This window comes from Camelus ferus, chromosome 16 (assembly GCF_009834535.1).
Source record: "Camelus ferus isolate YT-003-E chromosome 16, BCGSAC_Cfer_1.0, whole genome shotgun sequence".
NCBI lineage: Eukaryota > Metazoa > Chordata > Mammalia > Artiodactyla > Camelidae > Camelus > Camelus ferus.
This window is the reverse complement of record NC_045711.1, coordinates 51898530-51918730: the sequence shown is the minus strand read 5'-3', so window position 1 is coordinate 51918730 and position 20201 is coordinate 51898530. Positions and strand designations below refer to the sequence as shown.

General features: G+C 40.7%; 1 protein-coding gene across 1 annotated transcript in view; it reads left to right on the top strand.

Annotated features, from left to right (window-relative positions):
- The first annotated feature begins 7091 nt into the window (after positions 1-7091).
- Positions 7092-20201, top strand: part of CA10 (carbonic anhydrase 10) — a 511272-nt gene continuing 498162 nt past the window's right edge. The window contains exon 1 of the mRNA XM_032457987.1: positions 7092-8122. Coding sequence (XP_032313878.1) covers positions 8062-8122 — 61 coding nt within the window. The 5' untranslated portion in view covers positions 7092-8061. The remainder of the gene's footprint in view (positions 8123-20201) is intronic.

The following is a 20201-nucleotide window of genomic DNA, read 5'->3' as shown; positions in this document are numbered from 1 at the left end:
TTTTTTTGTTTTCTTGACAGGACACTGATTGGCTGATTGGGTCTGCATTTTCTAGTTTGGGTTTCCACTAGAGTAATAAGAAATGTCCTCCCCTCAGTAGAAAATGGTTAGGTTGAGGTTCTTAAGTTCTTTTATGGCTAGATACCTTCATTTTAATTTTGGTCATTGCTTCTTCACAGGAATAAAGTATATCCAGCCTGACTCAAGGCTGTACCTGGTGGTTTAAAGTAGACAGTTGGTAGTGATAGAAGAGGCTACCCCTTGACAGAATTCAGTGGCAAACAGTTTGGTTAAAAGTCAGTCTCTGAATCATTATAGATCCAGTTTCTTTATGCCAATGGACCTTATCCAAGCTTTCCATAATTTGACTTGTGACACTATCACCCTGCACCTCCTTAAGAGTTCAAGAATATTAAAATCAATTTTCTTAAAAATATTTAGGAAACTATTGAAAGAAAATGGGGACTCTCTGGGAATGGGACTCACATTTTGCTTTATACTCCTTCTTTAGTTAAAGATGATTGTTGAAAAAAAACTAGATCAAGTAATTATGGATTGAACTAAATCCAAGAATTCAAAAATTATTATGGCAACACATCGAAAATTACCATCTTCTTCTGAAATTTACTTATACAAGAGGAAAAAAAATAGGTCTCGTTCCATTATTTTTTTTCTAACAAAAAACCTGAAGTGAAGATGGCAAGATGCCAATATATTTCATGTTTTACAGGAAGGATAGTGAGAAGCAGCCACCAGAAATTCCTGGTTTATTATGAGAGAAGTTAGTGACTTGAAATGAAAATATTTTTTTAATAGCTGATCATTTAAATATTTGATTCATATTCATTTAGTTCATCTTCCTGTAGAAATACCAACTTACCAGAGATTTAAATGAAACATATTTTCACAAGTAATGCTTATGTCTTTCTCTCTCCAAAGGGGAAATTCATCATAAGGTAATATCAGCTCATATGGGTCTTTAAAAATTCATTAAGATTCAAAGATTCATTAAGAGATAGTGTTTGAACTAGTGAGTTGAAAACCATCACTTGATTATAAGTTTGTTATATTTATAGTATCCCTGATATTTTATAATACCTGACAATAGCATGTTTATATTTCTGTAATGAAAATTCCAGTCTTACAACCCTCTTTGATCTCAACAGTTGTTAATTCTGTTGGAGAGTATGGCTACTCATACCGCTCCTGTGCTACTTGGCATGAAGTTCTTTTTAATTTAAAGAATTTTCTCTGGTCCTCTATTTAGCAGCAATCAGAGAGTAGAACTTTGTGGGTTTCCTACTTCAGTTAACTCAACTCCTGCTTTATTAAATCCACACAGTGGTATCAGGGAGAAAAATTCTTGTTGAAGTTGGATAAAAATCTGAACATCTCAATTGCAGGAGAAGAAAATAAGCTAGATGTGCAGACCCCCTACAGTAGGGTCTCACATTCTGTGTTGATTTGAAAATGGAATTACTTTTAAAGCCTTCCAGTTACAGCTTCCTCACTCTTGAACATCTTCAAGCTTTGAATCTATTCAATATTTTTCACACAAATATTTGATGTTTAATACTATTGGGTGAAGGGAGGGGGCAGCGCTATTTCCTCAAGGGTAGACCTCAGTGCTGGTGAGTGCATACCTAGGACTGAAAGTATGACCAAGGATTTAAGTGTGTGTGTAAGAAACATAGGCTTGAAGCATCTCATATAAACATGAAAGACCCCACTTGAGGCCCCTGGCAAATTGATTCAGTGCCAAGAGAAGGAGAGAGGGTCACGGGCTTGAGGATGAAAGATCCATCAGATTTACTCTTATCCTGGGCCTTCACATATTTGTGATAGGTCTGTTTGCCACATTCATTATTTGTAAATTCTCCTAATAAATAAATGGGATGTATGACTCTATAATCCAGCATGTAGAAAATGCTGAGTAGTAAACCAGAATATGTTTTTCAAGAGCAAAATAAAAAGCTAAATACTTATAATTTTAATGCTAATCATTAGGGAGGCAATGTGAAAAAAATGTTGGCCAATTATTTTTAAACCTAATGCTAACTCCAAAATTATACAAGCTGAGATGGTAGCAGACTGTTGTACTAATTAAAGCTTTTCTTTAAACCTGAGAATCATTATGGAACTAAAATCCTCTATATTGATCTATACTTGCTATTTGAAGCAGCTACTGCAGCTGGCTTAAGGAGAAAAGGAGAGGATTCTTATTGGTATAAAACTTCACTAGAAAGTGTTTAATGTAAAACCGCAAAACCAAACATACACACACACAAAGTGAAGTGGAACTGAAAGTGTTCTGGATGAAAAGCAGAAAATTTGGGTGAAGAATCTTCCCCAGAGCTGAATAATTGTGGATAATATATTTATTTCTGTATTTTAGCTGCCACAATGTATTACTCGGTAACAGCAGAAAGAATGATGGGGATGGAAGGTCCTTCGAAGAGGTAATTGAGAGGACATGACCAATAGTTGAGCTGGCAGCAGGACTTTGGCAATCAAGGCACCTCCCTGTCCTTGGAATGTTATGTTCTGCTCACCTTTCTAACAGTGGGAGCCTTTTAAAGGATGCAGTCTTGAGAGAGTAAGGTGTTGTTGAGATCAACTGGGCTGAAAATGTGACTGAACCCCAGTTAAGCCCTCTATATAAACTTGTAAGATCCTGGTTGGCAGGTATGGAGATATACTCATTTTGCAGCCACCCAAGACAAGCCTCTTACATAAGTTTCCTTGCTGATTAAAACTGCCACTTCCTAGTCTGGAGTAGCCAGCCTTTTTCTTTGTTCTCTGTGTCCAGGAACCAGTTCAGGAAGCAACACAGGTTTAAAAATAAATAGGAACGCTGGAGTCAAACTCTGCCTCTGCCTCTGCCTCTGCCTATATTTGAACTTGGACACATCATTTAAGCTTTACACCTCCCATCTTCTTACCTGAAAATTAAGGAAACTGGATTGGGTCAGGCCTGAAATTGTATTAAAGTGCACTTGAAATGTTCCATCAAATCCATGATGCAAATGCAAGAAATACGAAGTTATTTAAATAAACAAATAAACCTATTCAATTTTTCAGAAATCATCTACAGAGTGCCTGCTATTTATTCATTGCAAATAAGTCTTCCACTTGTAAAATCTCAAGTTCAGAAGGCTGGATACTTGAAAGAGAGATTAATTGTAATGAAAAGAAGAAAAGTGTAGTTATGGGTGTCACTAATTTCCAAACTGATGCCCAAATTATTGACCAAAATGCCATAAAGTTAGTATTAGTTCCTAGTCATTATTCATCTGTCAAAATTTAAATAACAAATAAGGAATAGCATTTTATAGGAATAAAATATCCACTGTCTCCTTTAACAAATAAAATTCCTCATGTTGGTTACAAATTATAGTATGGATGAAAAGAAATCCTATTTTAAAAATATGTTCTATTTCAAAAAGATGTCTACACCTTAATCCCTAGAATTTGTGAATACCTTACCTTACATGGTAAAAGGGATTCTGCACATGCAATTAATTTAAGGATTTTGAGATGGAGAGATTATCCTGGATTATACAGGGGATCCAATATAATCACAGAGATCCTTAAAAGGAAAAAAGGGAATTAGGGAGTAAAAGAAGGGGATATGATGATGGAAGCAGAGGATGCATTAAAGCCTTGCTGAAAGGCAGCCATAAGCAAAGGAATGTAGATAAACTCTAGAAGCTGGAAAAGGAAAGAAACAAATTCTCCCCTGAGACTCCAGAAACAGTGCAACCCTTCAGACTTATTTCAGAATTCTGACCTCCAGAACTGAAAGATAAAAAGTTTGTGCTGTTTTAAGCCACTAAATTTTTAATAATTTATCACAGTAGCAACAAGGAAACAAATGCACTGCTTGATGGTCTCAGCCTGCATGTTGGATAGTAAAATCCTAGTCCCCCTTTTGAGGTTCTTCCCTCCCCACTACTAACTCTTGAGGAGTCCCTGTAGGGATAACCTATCTGTAACCATAATCCATGTCATAACCAGGTTCTTCACCTGCCTCTTTCTTCCACATATCTCTCTGTTCTGCCAGTGGTATGCCTTTGTGTCACTTTCCATCACACTCTGCAGTTTGGCATACCACCAAGAGTTTGCCTCTGCTACCACCTCTACTCTGGTTTTGGATCTGCTGCAATTCCCCTTATCATTGTAGCCCAAGCGTCAGCACACAAATTTCCCCACAGTATGTTGCAGTGTTTATCAAAAGTCACTTGAAGAAACAGGAGGAAGGAAGAGCATTCAGAGATGAATTTTTAACTGGTTACTAGATAGGATTGCTTTCAGATTACAGAATTATACGCCAGTCTTATTGGTTTTCCTCAGGGTATGTTCTGTCTTACTATAAGGCTTCCTCCCTGCTTAGCTCATAGCCCATATCTCAGTGCCAGGATCCAGCCATCACCATTAAACATGCTCCTGAATGTACAGAGCCCTTTGCCTCTCATCCTAACTCAGTGAAAAGAAGTATTCTTGTTCAGCTCCACTCTAAAGCTCATCTTCCATTTTTTTTTTAAATTTCTGTCCCAAGATCTGCCTCTCTCCAGGAATGACTGGATAATTTTTACTACATTTAAGAAAGATCTCCCCACCTAATGCTAGGGGAGCTTATCATATGTTCCCAACAGGATAGTTATATTTTAACATAATAGTCTATTACCTGTAAAACAGATAAAGATGCAGGTACAACATTAGAGCTACTTCTTTGAATGACAATTTCCAAATTAAAGAACAACTCCTATAACTGTCAGTATTTTTCAAAGTCTGGGTAATTTTACAGTAATATTTCACATAGAACAGCAACAGTGCACTAAAGTTGAGCTTCTCTAAGCCTAGTCCAGCCACAGCTTATTAAATACATCCATTTGATTAATTATGATTATAGTCTCTCCCTCTATTTGTGAAAGCTAATGATCCACTTTGATGGATAATCTTTAGATGTAACTAACATAAAATAAACTTCACATGTTTAGGTAATTGTCCATGGTTCCAAAAGCTCTTTGGAGGGAATCTGTTCCTCTTTGGCAAACTGCTTTCTTTTCAGTCCCTCCAACAATCCTTTTTTGGGCGGTGGACTTTCATGGCATGGAGGACCTCCCCGACCCAAGTATACTTCCCAAAAGGGCTAATTCTCACTACTTCAGATTCTTTCAATATTTTGAGGTTTCTTGTCTTTTTTGCTGAGCCTGGAAGCTCTCTACATAAGAATCCTGGATTTCCTTCATCTGGGCCTAGATTTTTTTTTTTTTTAATGTGCTGACCACCTGGAGTCCTTAGCCTTCATCTCAGAGACCAGATAGCTCAGTCACACCTGAGTTTTAAACAGTAGGCAAATCAGCCTGTGGTTCTTTTTTCGAATCCCTGAAGGCAGCAGAACTACGCAGCTGTGGCTCCTAACGTCTGCCAAGCCCAGGAAGCTCACCCGGGCATAGTCACAGTGGCTGCTCTGCTCAGTCTCCTTGCTCTCCCACCCCTCACCCAACAGCCGCTCTGCAAAAAGACCCGCGGTACTCCTGAGCGGTTGGAGTCGGTTAAAGAACCCTGGGAACCCTGCAGTATAACTCCTTTGGTTCTAACCCCGCATTCTCAGATGCCTCACAGCCTGGAAGCCTTACTAACTTGACTGTGAGGATGAACGGTACCAATTTCCCTTCCCCTTCGCCTTCTCCATTTATCCAGACTTTATGTAGTTATTTGACCGAGCCTCACACTAAAATGGCTTCTAAACAACAAAAATTAAAAAGTGCAAAAAATCCCCTGCGGGTTAGGTGTGTTTGTGTTTGTTGTGTGTCCATCCGCGCTTGTGCAAAATCTCCAAACGTCATAGTTTGCAATCTGAACAAGCTCTCCAAGATATGCAAGATCTTTCCAGGGATTTCCCCTACCCTGTCTTCTTCTTCGGCACTTCAAAAGAGGTAAGTCTGGGCTTTCTCGAACCTCTACTGCGGCCGTAGAGGTAGTGCCAATCTGCTATTTTTCCTGTCTTCTCTCGCTGCCAGCTCTTCTCAGGCGAACAGTCCCGAGCTCAGGGTTTCCTTCCGATTCCCTTGTAAACGGTTTACCAGGGCAAGTCCTTTCCTGGTCGCGGCGAGATCTCCTGCGGACCAGCGGCTCCGGCGTCGGCCTGGGACTGGGTCATGAATAGTGCTCATGCAGCCCCCACCTTTCCCCGGGGCCTTGGGGAGCCGGGCTCTGGGCGTGTGTGTGTGTGCGCGCGCGCCCGCGCGCGCGCCCGCCCGCGGTCGGTAGGGAAATCTGGGGAAGCTGCTGAGCGTTGCTGCCAGAGTGTTCTGGAGCTCAGCAAAAGCCTCCAAAGCACTTAAGCTTCCCGAAAGAAAAACGGAATAAACGAAACGAAAAGAAGGGAAGCTTGTTCCCCTAAAGCCGGGGTTTCCAGTAGTCCTGGAGAGGCGTAGTTGGCAGCGGCCCCTGCTCACACCCGGACTTGGAAAGACGGTTTTAGCCGGTTTCGGGAGGAGAGAGGTGAGGGACTTGCAGGACCTGGTCTAGGAACCTGCAGAGAGAACTCTGGGGTAAGTAGTGTTCAGGCACTGGAGCGGAAAGGGAGAAGGAGGAGGGGGCAGGAGAGGAACGACGGAGAGGGAAGGGAATGAATTATGAAGGAAAAAAAAAAAAAACCACCAACCAATATTCCGCAGCAGAGGGAGAGCGCAGCACAGCACTCCCAAGATGAGTCCTGCCCAGGTCTCCCGCGCCTAACCAGCTGGCGCGAAGTTCTTTTTATGGAGAAGAAAAACTCCCCAAATCCTAGAGGGTGATAGAGGCAGCCGGGGCGGGGCGGAGTGAGGAGCTGGAGCTCAGCACTGGGGCCCTGGCGGCTGCTGTGGTGGCCCGAAGCTCCGACGCTCAGCCCTCTGCTTCTCATTATGGCCGCGTTAAGCGTCACCTCCCAACCGCATCCTGCTGCCTCCGCCCCCGGGCGCGGGGCGGCTGGGTTGACACCGAGGCTCCGGGCGGCAGCGAGGACGCTCACCTGGCGTAGCCCACCTCCCTCCTCCTCCACCCCTCCCCCACCTGCCCTCCACCTCCCCTCAGAATCGGGAAGCGTCGGGATCCATAGGCGAGGCAATAACGACCCCTGCAGTTGCATTGCGGAAAATCGCGGCGGCGGCGGCGGCGGCAGTGGCAGTGCTAGTTGCGGACGATGGAAGCGAGGCAACTGGCGGTTCTGGGGAACCCAGGAAAATAGCAGAGGAACAGAAAGCGCGCGCGCAAGGTAGGGAGCCCGCGGGCTCCCGATGCTCCTGGGTACCCGGCTCCCCACGGTTCCTGCTCTGCGCCTTGGACGCGCCGCCAGAGCCGGGCTCCGAGGCGGCAGGCTGCGCGCGGACTTGTGTAGCAGGGAGGGTCGGCGGAGGCAGCTGGCAGCCGGCAGTTTCGGACAGTAATCCCTGCCTCTTTCTGTCTCCCTGTATTCTGTCTGCTCCTCCTCCCGGCGGAAGCAGGAGGAAAACGGCCCCGGAGCGGAACAGCCACCGTCTGACCATGCCCCGATGAGGAGGGCGGACTTCGAGGGCAACTCGTCGCGGACTGCTTGGGCTTAGCCAGCAAGCTGCGAGCTGCCAGCGGCACGGAACTGCGCGGCACGGCCCGGCGGGGTCTATCTTCTATGTCTTCTTGGGGCGCAAGGCGGATCGGGGTCTCATTTTTGCAGGAAGAGCCCTGCACTGGTGGCTTCAGGTGGCTGTCGCCGCCGCTGCTAGTGCTGTTTCTACCCCTTGTGCGAGGAGCAAAGACCGGCGAGCGGGGACACTACCCGGGCAGCGAGGCATCGGATATGTGTCAGCACATCTGGGGCGCACATCCGTCGAGCCCGAGGGGAGATTTGCTGGAACAATTCAAACTGCGATATTGATCTTGGGGGTGACTGTCCCTGGCTGGCTGTCTGGTGGGAGTGCGAGTGTGCGCTCGCTGGGAAGTGTGTGCGCGTGTGCATGTGTGTGTGCCGTGTGGGGGCCCCCCTTTCCCCCCTGTTTTCCCGTCGAGTGATGCACTTGGAATGAGAATCAGAGGATGGAAATAGTCTGGGAGGTGCTTTTTCTTCTTCAAGCCAATTTCATCGTCTGCATATCAGGTATGGGACGCGCTGGAGGCACAGGCGGGATCGGGTTATGTTGTGATCTTCGGAATGTATGAGGTTTTGTTGTGTGTAGATATTTAAGTAGCCTCTCGGGGTGGGACGGGAGAGAGGTGGTGGCAGAAACCTTTTCAGCTTTGCAGGTTTGCTACTTTCAGAATTGAAAACCTTCTAAGCCCAACAGTGTGTGTGTGTGTGTGTGTGTGTGTGTGTGTGTGTGTGTGTGTGTGTGTGTGTCTTGTGGGTAGTATCTGAATGGAGTCCTAGAACATAGTAGGGGTGGGGGCCCCCTGAGAAAGAAGAGGCAGATCGAGCTGATTTTCAACTGCTTTCCTGGTTGAGAACTCTGGCATGGAAATCTGATCCTTGGCAACCCCCACCACCATCCCCTGGCTTTCAGAGTTCCCAAACTCGGCGGTTCCTGTCCGAAAAAAATGGATGCAGAGCCCTGCCCTGGTATCTAGGCACTTTCAGGAGACTGCAGGAGGATGCGGGGCCTGGAGAGTACCAGCAGGGACTAGAGAGATGTAGAGGTCCTCCATGCCTTCCCCAAACACATCAGGACCACCTCAAATAAAAGCAAAACTCATCTGAAACAACACAATATTATAAATACCACTTTGGATCCCAGTCTTTCCTAATTCCCAGTGGCAAGAATGTACTGGCTCAGACTTACTGACCTCAGGTTACTTGTGCCAGTCTGTGGTTTTAGGAGCCAGTGGGAAGCCAGGGCATTGAGCTGAAGGAAGTAGAGCTTGTGCCTGCCAGTGCTGTGTTTCTGTGTTGGAAAGGATTCTGATTTCCAAGCAATGTCTTCGTAAGTGCAGGGAGTTGCAGGTGTGGAGTGAAGATGTGAGAAAAAGCCCCAGGATCAGCAGTATTCTCCAGTTCAGTTCAGTGCCTCCTTTCATTGACAACGTCCATACCATTTCCCTTCACACTTGTCATTTAAGCACCCAGAGTAAGGCCCATTTGCACTACTCCCTTCTGCCTGCATTCCCTCTGCAGAATTGGGGACTCAGCCAACTTCCCATGAAGTCAACAGAAGAGGAGAGCAGAAACCTTGCCTCTGTGAGCAGGCATATTTGAGCTGTGTTGGGGTGGAGGGAGATGTTTCCTGCATCTTCCTTCAGCCCAGCCAATCCCCACCCTTTAAGCCTGACGTGATTCTGGATATTAAAATCCCTTCTCTGCCCTTATCCTGGACCCAGTTCCAAATACCATTATTCAGGGCAGGAATAGGGGAGATCTTTTATTTGAAATCATTCTGTTTGGGGCTTGACCACCTTACTTAGAAATTTGCCTCTATAATACTTTAGAGATATGTCGTGTACCAAGAAGACAATCAAAAGTGCCCTGGGGCTACCCCATATCTTCTACCCTTTTCCCCATGCTACATCTAAGAGAAAAAATCTGCAGGTGACTTGTAACGGTTTATATCAGTCATATGTCCAGGGATAGACTGGGTGGTGTCTTATATGGCCACATTTTACATCTTTCTCTTCTACTTGTTTCTTATAAACTCTCTCTTTGTTCCTTATTATTTCACCAGTTATAAAATAGCCTTTCCCTGTCTCTTTCCAGCATCATAAATAATTTTCAAATCAGACAACCAGGGTCCCTTTAAGATCTACAAAAGGTTAACATTCATTAAGGCTCTGGACCTCCCCATCCTTTGTCCCCAACCCCTATTCTGCATTTGGTCAGGCCGGCACAAAGGGAAACCAGCTGAGAATGCATTCTGGTCTTAGACTCCAAAAGAGGCATTAGTGGGATGCTTGTCACAGCTATACTTGGTTTGGTGTATTAGCAACTAAATTATATAAATAGAAGCATTAGGAAGATTTTTTTTTTTTCCGACCCAGGAGAGGTACTATGGCCTTTCACATGTATTTACTAAATAATCACCATTGCTATGTAATGAGGAGATAAAAGTGTAAGCAAAATTGCTAGCTATTAACTAAACATGGAAAACTAGGTTAGCGTTCCAGCATTAATTTTACTTTATGAAGACATTTAGGCACAGATGCAACATAATGTACTCTATATTTACACGTCCATAAACTTTAAAAGGTCATTCTTCCTCCAGGGCCAAGGTGGCCTCCTCTCTCTATAAGCAGAACTGTTCATTCAGAGATGTCCCATGTATGTCACAATTCCGATTAGTAATATATTTATGACTCACATTTGCCACAGTTTGGGGGACTTTGTTTTCCCATATGGCAGCCTTAAGGGGTATAGGAATGCAATGCACTACAGTTAAATAATTATGGCTCAGGCAGAGTTTAGTGGAACTATCATTTCTGTTTCCATGATTTGCAGTTTTAGTTTAATCATGACTTAGCTTTACCAAAAGGAATATAAGCCTGTATTCATAGAACCTACTCAACCTTAAATTAAAAGAAAAAAAAATATCTATCTGCTATTTGGGATGAATTGTCCTACCTAGTAAATGGGTACTAATTCTTACTGAATTACCAGGCATCAATGATTGATGCATTTGTAGAGTTGGTTTCATTACTGAGAAATACCAGACAAGAAAAGGTCAGCAAAAGTCTGCAGTGTAAACATTCTGCAGAAGAAAAATTTTGGAAGTAAATTTGGTCTGTAGAAGGTATATTAACCGAATTTCAATTGGCTTTCAGGAACACTCTGGTACTTTGTAACTTAGTGTTTTGTTAACCAAAGCTTCCCACTCTCATCCCACCTCACCCCCTAAATTTAAATTATACCCAAAGGAGTTTTCTCTCTGGTCTGTGTGGCAATATTGCTTAAAATACAGACACCAGGGCTTATTTGTTTGCTAGCTCTACATTAATCATTTGGTTGTGATGAAGCTGGGGGTCTGCTAGCTAGCTTAGTCAGGCTTGGGTGGATGCTGGGGAGGTAGCATGTGTGCCTTCCATTTGAGAGAATTTGGCTATTTAAACACAACACAGCTAGTCTGAAGAGGGAATGCCATGATCTGGAAGTTCTTGGGGCTCCGCTTTAGATCCAGATCTCATTTTACTGAAAACGTAAGGCAGCCAAGATCTGTGGAGATGGGGGAGGGAGAGAGAGAGAGAGAGAGAAAACCAGGATGATATTTCCCTGTGCTAGCAAGAGCACCACCCCTTTCTTACAAAAGCAGCTCAGATCAGCGAGAATGATACATAGCAGCACCAGGAGAGAATTTCCTGGTCCAAAGACAGCTGTCTGATTTAATTTACACAGCACATCTGACTTCCTTATAAGTAACTTTACATCCTTGTCAGTTTATTCATAATAATAACAGCAATAGTAATTAGAATTATATGGCACTTTCACATGCATTACATAATATTGAACATATTCTAACTCATATAGTCTCAGAATTTGTAGGACGATTTTATAAATGAAGCAACCAAAGCCCACAGAGGTTCAGCTTGGAGGGTTCACACCCGGTTCTGAGTCAAAATTTAGTATATCACTTATGTTTTGGTGCAAGATTTCTTTCAAATGTTCTTATTAAGTATTTTTTATTTTGATGTCTCCAATTTAAAAAGTAGGTTGCATTTAAATGTTGTAATTCTTAGAGAGTTTGGAAGTGGAAGTTTAGTGTGATTACAGTCTAGGGCTGGAATTAAGATAGTGTTTGAGTTGTACATGACTCTGTCATTCAAACAGATGAGACTGTTAACCTGTTTGTCCCCAGTGCACTATGATCAGCAATGCCTATAGGAAAGGAATATTTCATACATTATTTCCTAATCTGAAAATTAAAATGATTTCACATCAACCTCTTTACATGGAAGAAGGGGATAATAGTACATACCTCACATGTTTGTTCTATGATAAAATGATAAAATGGTTAATGCTTTTCATTTAGCACAGTGTCTCAGGAATAGTAAGCTTGCAATATATATATTTTTTTTCCTACAAACCTGGCATTGCATGAGTTTATGAGGAATAGGAATAGAACCTTTACTTCCCTCCCTAACAACTTAAGAGCAAAAAAAAAAAAAAAAAAATCGTTAGTGCATTTTATAACATTGAGCACAAATCCTACTTTCAATAAGGTCTTGGCTTAACAACTTTGAAACGTCTCAATTTTCTTTCTAATATGGTAACATTAGGCTTTGGTGCATAGTTAGAGTATAACCCACTTTATCCCTGTAAGCCCAATATTGAGGTGAGGCTTGGAAAATTTCATCACCTGAGAACCTGCTTATTCCCAGGGGAGCAACAGAATTTTTTTTTTCCTCTTTTTGCTTGTAAATTATAACTCAATATAGATCCAACTTTAAAGTGCTTCCAAAATGGCAGACTACATATGCTGTCAATATGATTTGAGATAGAAAATCCCATTAAATAAAAAAAGAGCTCCACCCCAACAAAGAATCTGATGATCTTATTGGCAGTATGATTTCTTTGAGTCCAGTTTCCCATGTGATGTCACATAGTCTCATCATTGACAGAAATCATAGATGAGGCTCTCTTGGCTGTGAGACAAGAGGCTTCCTGAGTAATACAAAATCCCAGGGTCGGGAAAGAATTGTCAATATTGAGAAACATTTTCTTACGTGGGGAGAGGGTGTATGATTGCCACCCTAGGCAGTCAGTGCTTAACATCCCAATTTTTCACCTTAATTAAGCATTACATATTTGGGCCTGGGGTTTAGGTAAGGAAGAGATCCAGGGATCATAAATGTAAATGGTAGCAGGCCACTGTAGAAAGGAAATGGAAGTTAGAAGATCCACCCTGCAATCGAACTCTGCCTTAGTTACTTACATGACTGGGCAATTCTCTTAACCTTTTAGAGTCTCAGTTTTCTCGTCTGTGAAATGAAAAGTTATATCTTCTTTGCCTATTTCAAATAATTGTTGAGGGAAACATCAGAAAATGACCCTGAATCTTCTTTGTGTTATGTAAATGTAAAGTATCTCTCTCTTTACTGTATTATAGAATGATCCATGCTTAAGATATAGTTACAAAACTTGAGATACATACACATAATGTAGAGTGATTTAAAATAATATGAATAATGCTTAATGATTAAAATAGTTATGAAAGCAAAGTTGTCATACACAAAATGTATCATGATATAAGACAGTATGAATAATGCCTAGTTGTCTGATAAAGAACATAAATGCTGTGGAAGAGAAAGATCCAGACATGAAGGAAGAAGAGGATATTAGATAGTAGTTAGAGGTTAAGAGAGAAGAGATAGAGGGGACCACATCATTCAAAGGAGTGGAATAGGAATGAGTAAGATGTACAGAGAAGACTGTCCTAGTTGGAAAAGAGAAAACAAATTGACTTTAGGAAATACTGGAAAGTTGGGAGGAGCCCACTTAGGGAGGTGTTGAATTGAGAGAATATGGAGTGTCCTAATATATTTAATTTCCTGGTAATTTTTATTTTTTTAATTATAGAACTTACATGAATTCAGTGGATTGAACTTGTGAAAAGTTGTTTGAAATTCTAACATTTCTTTATTTTTAAGTTTTGTTCCATGTCTCCAACTATTGCTATACTTCACATAGCTTGTAGCCTATTTGAGGTTGTGGACAGTTGAGTTTTAGGAGGACTTTAGCGTTCTCATCTGTAAAATGGAGATGATACTTATTTACCAAAGTTTTTGACCTTACAGGGTAATTGTAAGAAATAAAACAAATGCCTAGCATGGTGTCTGGAATACAGTAATCACTGGCCAAATCACACATATCGTATGAGAGTAAGCATGGGCTTTGGAACCAACATAGGCCGAAATACGAATACTCCCTTCAGCATTCACTCTCTGGTCTTGGAGAAGTTGTTTACATTCTCTGAGTCTCTGTAAAATGAACACTGGGGAAAATGTACATGAGATTCTGCCATGGTGCCTGACATGTGGTAGTCACTCAGTGGACTGGAGATAACTCCCATAAAATCATCATCCTCATTGCCATCAATAATAATCCTTATTTTTGATACTTTGGGCCTGTTTTTGTAAATTACAATTATTCAGTCACTTCTTCTGTGTTCAACAAAACAGTATTGCCAGCTAACTACATGCCAAGCCTAGGAGTTACAAAAAAGAGCAAACGACACTTGGTCCTTAGAATTTACAAGATGGTATACATGTTATGTGATAGATGTGTGTGCAGAGTACTTTGGAATTATAAAGAAAGAGCAATAAATTCTGTTGTTAGAAGTTGGCAGATGCAAGTGGGGAAGGGGAAGGGTTGATGGAGGAGAAAACAATTGAACTAGGGCTAGAAGGACACATGAGATTTCAAAGGAACAGGAAAAAGAAACACACATACCTTGAGGCAAAAATACTATATTCTAGACAAGAAAGGATGGAAGAAAAATCCCCAAAGTATCAGAAGTATGCTGAAATGAGCATATAAAATAGATGGGTTGGATTAAATGACTAGATATAAGGCTAGAATTAAAACTTGGGGTTAATGTGAAGGAGCTTGCAAGCTAAGGTAAGAAGTCTAGTGTCTATCTTTTAGTTATGAGGAGCCAAGGTAGAGATAAGGAAAATGACATTCAGGTTTGTGTACAATTTAATGATACTTTTATACTTTGATTGCAATAAGCAATAACTTAGAAATGCAACTATTTGTATGCTTGTCAACCTTTATTCTTGCCCATAAAACCCATTAAAAAATTGGTCTAATAGATCAATTAGGCCATTATGGGACATTCTGAGGGAGAGACAAAAAAAAAATAAAAGACCGTTGTCCTATCTCTTAATGGACCTGCTATACCATAATCTTTGAGATTTGGTATTTTCATAATAAGTAAATGCAGATGTCTCCAATTTTGTATTTGAATAATAATAATAATAATGCCATTAGATAAAGGCTAATGAATTATCCACACACATCTTTGTGTTGTGAAGAGTAATTGTGTGCCAAGCAATAGATGAACAGTTTGGCAGGAAACAGATGCTTGGAGCATAGCAAAGCCCTGTAGGGCTGCTTTACCTTATTGTACTCTGTACAATTCTCATTTCCAATAGATTGCATGTTCACTTAAGAGAGTATATTCATGGTCCACTGAATTATATACCCATTTTACCCTTTCAGTGGTCTAGTTAATATACAGTCCAGAGACCTAAAGTGAAATGACTTCCTTTGTTTACTTAATCATTCAAAATTTATTGAGGGTGCACTATACTTAAGGTACTGGAGATCCAACAGGAATGAGTAAGACAACTGACCTTTCTTTCCAGGAATTCATTATCTTCTAGTAAGACACTGATTTTAAACATACTAGTAGTTATAGCAGAATGTGATAAGAATTGCAGTGAAAAGAGATACAGCAGCGTGTGAGTAGGGCAGAGAAGCGGTGTCTAAGTCGTTCTGGAGGTGGGAGGAATAGAGGAAGGAGAGTAAGTAGTGTCAGAAGGTGTGTCAGATGAGTCTTAAAGGAAGCTAAAGAGTTGGCTTTGGGATATTTTTGCTGATTGACCAGGGGTTTGATGGGGGAGGGATGATCATAGGAAAAACAGCATTTTCAAAGACAAGGCAATCAGATAGGACATGATGAACTCAGAGGACGGTCAGGAGGTGGAGTATGATGGATGAGGCTGAGCTAGAAGACCACTGAGGAAATATGATTCCAGTAACAGTAATATCTTACATATAATAATAGTCAGTGAAAACTACCCATTGCTTCTCTGTGCAAGGAGGGCATCTTTTGAGGCCCAGGAGGGTAGGTCTAGTTTATACCTTTCTCTTCTTTAGGAGCAGACCAATCAGGGTTAGATCTTTTGGCTCTTGTCCAGCTATGCTCTGTTTGGCTCAGATCACTAGTTATTTTCCAGTATCATCTCTAGCTCCAGGTAGCTTTCCAGAAGCTTTTGTGATAATGTAGGTTTAGCTTACAGAATTTGTCTCCTTACTTAGCTTGTATCCATGCATTTTTACTCTAGGAAAAAGAGCCAGGACTTTGCTGGTTGACTGGATTTTGCAGCATGGCAGCTATCATCTTATTCCCTTTCATAATTGAATCTTTCCTGAAACTTTTTGCAATTTTCATTTCATGTAACCTTAAACAAAACTTTGAGGGATTTCTAGCATGTAGGGGTGGGGTGGGGTGCTGTGTATGCTAAGAAATGGTCTGGGATTGACTTTATAACAAAGCCTTAATTACTTTTATTAGCAAGATTGGACTGGTAATGGGGTAGCCAGTGTTTGGGTTTGATTTTATTTGCATTAAGGTGCTATCAGGATCAGGATAGAGGTGGAAAGATCTTTAGTGGTTGTGAAGGAGACAGCCTACAAATGCCTTTCCCTCCTAACCTGGGAGAGGTGGAGCGTTTGTCACAGTAAATGCAGAATTAATCTTTAATTTTGTCCAGTACTTCATGCCCTGAGGCCAAAGGGGCTTGCAGTAGGAAATTAAGCCTGTGCCTTTCAGGTGAGCTTTCCAGAGCCAAGTCCTGCTGTCTTCATGACACATTTGGCAGCAGTGCCAGAGTTGGAATAAACATATTTACTGAAGGATATGAGTCAACGTATTCCTCCTGTGCTCCCTCTTCCTGCTGTACACACAGCTACCTTTCACCCTCAAGGAAAACAATTTTGATGGCAGCATTTATTGAGTGAGCACAGGCCATTCCTCCTCCATGATTTTGGAATAATAATAAATACCTTATAGTATTTTTGGAAAGGACAAATACAGGTGCATGTCTATGGAAGGGCCCTCTGTCACTCTGAAAGGGTTTAATGTCTTGGTTTATCAATCCCACAAATGCTAATAAATCCCTCCTATGCATGAGGCAGTGGGCCAGACAGAAGATAAAATGTAGTAAGCCAAATGACTGTGATGTTTACCCTTGTAGAATGTATATTTAGGGATCACATTTTTTCCCCAATGCCCAGCCCAGTGCCAAGCATTTTCGTAGATACTCAATAATGAATGACTGAATTAATATATAAATGAATAACAAGGAGTGATTCAGAATAGCTTTCCTGTCTTCACAGGAGACTAGGAAACAGGATTCAGATTTTGTATAGAGGCTGAGGGAGAGAAAATGAAGAAAACATCTCTGTTCGCTGCCTTTTTGCTTCTATAGCATGGAGGTCTTTTAAGCATGCAGAGTCAGAACCTGAACCATCCCAGGGAGCAACTTATTGTAAACTTTTTTATTTCCTTCTCAATCTCAACTGTTATCTGCATTTGACAAACCAGTGTTAGTTGGAGCACTCAATAGTTGTTTAAAATGTATTTCTGCTCCTCTGTATTTTGTGATACCACACTGTAAGACTTCACTAGGGCAACTGAGGATCAATAGATGCATTGTTGTTCTTTGTCCATGCCATCTCTGTTCCTGTTAAAGGAGATTGCTTAGATGTGGTGTTTTCTTACTGGGTTCCAGCTGAGGAGAAGTCAGCACTTGAGAAAGTTCACTGTTCTTTAGTTAGTAATGAACTAAAATGCTTCAGGGGAAAAGCCTACCCACCCTTTAGTATTGACTGATTCGGAACAACACAGGAAACTGGTTTCTAAGGTGTTTTCAGCCTTGTGTGAGAAAACTTTACTTCTCCTCTGACCTTTTATAACAGAACTATGGTGCCCACTAGTTCTTACTATAAGGGAGAGTCAGGAGCCTAGAAATTTAAAGAACATAGTGGATTTGCTAATCTTGGCTGCATATTCTTCCTGCAATCTCTAGTTGATCTTTACAGCTTTGAGGAGATGGTCAGTTGGATGGTTTATTGTTTGTTTGTTTGCTTGTTAATTTAATTATAGAGAAAAATAAGGGGAGGTTGTAGAAGAAAGACTCCTACTGTTAATCTTGCAGTAGCTATATGGAGATTATACTGGTAGTTAGAAAGTGAGGCATCTATGAGTAATACATGTCTGTTAGATAGCCTGGATGTGAATGGAAGTATGTCACTGGCGTCTGTCTTGCAGTACGCTGTAATGGTACCAGCCCTTTGTTGTTTGCATCCTGTAGACTGAAAAATAAAGTGGTGAGATCATTATTTTCTGTGTCTGTAACAGGTTCCACCTCGGTTTCTCCACTGTGGTGAAGATGTTCTTTTAGTTTGCATCTTTGAATTTCTGTGCTGCAGTGGCTAAATGAGAGTCCTATGCAAATAAAATAGTGCATGAGTTGGTGCAGCCCCCCCCTTTTTTTTTTTCTTCCTTCTGCTCTTAGAACTGCTGAAATTAGGGCCTGATTGAGCCAGGTAAAGTTTTATAATGTGCCGTGTCTAAAGGTAAGATATGTTGAACAACTTAAAAATGAGAGTTTTATTTATGCATTTGCTATTTAGGCTAATTGTGTGTTCAATTGAAATGTTCCTCCTTGATCAGTGCTCCTTGCAAGCCAAGGACTGTATGTGCATGTGTGTTACTGTCACAAACATGAGTGATACTAGAAGTCATTGAGTTAATTTTAATGCTAAATATGGAAGAATAATAATATGACAGAAAATTTAGGAAAACAGATTTCTCATAGACTAAATTTTTATTTACCAAAGTTTGCAATTATACTTTTTCCCTTAAAAAGCTTTATACTTAAAAAAAAAAAAAACCTTTTACGTTGTATCCTAAGTATTCCCCCATGTTGCTTCCTGGTTGTGTTAGATCAGGAAATCCAGGACTCTGGGACTGGTAAACCCCCCAATCTCAGTAACAACACGGTAGAAGCTTACTTCCCGCTCACATTAATTGTCTAATATGTGTGTGGGTGTGTGGTGGTGTATAGAGTCTTGGTGAGGGGGAAGGGATAAAGAGAAGGAATCCTGTCTCTGTAGTGACTTGGGAGTCTCAGGCTGATAGAGTCTCTGCTATCTCCAAGATATGCTTCCAATGTTATTCTTAGCATCAACATTAACAGTTAGAAAAGAGTATGAAGGAGGATTATGGGAGAGGTGTTTATGGGCCTAACAGGAAAATTGTGTACATCACTTCTGGCAGCATTTTATTGCAAAAGAGATTGGGAATTGTAGGCTTGTCTTGTGCCCAGAAAGAAAAGAAAAATGTTTTGGTGAACAACTGGCTACTATCTGCCACTTTAACATTTATAATTTTCATTGTAATAGTTCCATAATAATTTATTAATCTAAAATAGCATTATTTATATTTTTCCCTATTTTTGAGCATCTATGTTGTTTCTAGTTTGGCCATTTTGGGCAATTTTATTGTCTATAGTATTTATCTATATTAAATATTTATCTATAATAAATATTGATAAAAATTTTTTATCAGTATTTATTTCTATTGAATTATTTCTTTAAAATAATCCCAGTGTTGTGATTACTGGGTAAAACAGTATGAAATTCTTTATTGTTTTACCATGTTATATTCATAAGTAATGTATAACCTGTTCATAATTCTCCAGAAATATGCTTGAATTCCTCAGAGTAAACAAGTATGTAGAACAGTGATTAAGCTTTCAAAGATATGTTTAAAAAGTTCAACCAAGTCAGTTTTAAAGATACTATTGGTTTTATTCAGCAGTTCATAAATTGAGCAGAATCTCATCTAGCTAATAGAAAGGAGCTGCAAAGAACTATACAAAATGGAAAACCTTTTTTTTCTGAGGTATAGTCAGTTTATAATGTTGTGTCAATTTCTGGTGTACAGCACAATGCTTCAGGCATACATGAATATACATATATTCATTTTCATATTCTTTTTCACTGTAAGCTACTACAAGATATTGAATATATTTCCCTGTGCTATACAGTATAAACTTGTTTATCTATTTTATATATACCAGACAGTATCTGCAAATCTCGAACTCCAGTTTATCCCTTCCCCTCTCTCCCCTGGCAACTACGTCTGTGAGTGTTTTTCTGTTTTATATATAAGTTCATTTGTCTTTTTTTTTTTTTTTTAAGATTCCACATATGAGTGATACCATATGGTATTTTTCTTTCTCTTTCTGGCTTACTTCACTTAGAATGACCTTCTCCAGGGCCACCCATGTTGCTGCAAATGGCATTATGTTATTCTTTGTTGTGGATGAATAGTATTCCATTGTATAAATTTACCACTTCTTCTTTATCCAGTCTTCTGTCGGTAGATATTTAGGTTGTTTCCATCTGTTGGCTATTGTAAATAGTGCTGCTATGAACATTGGGATGCAGGTGTCTTTTTGAA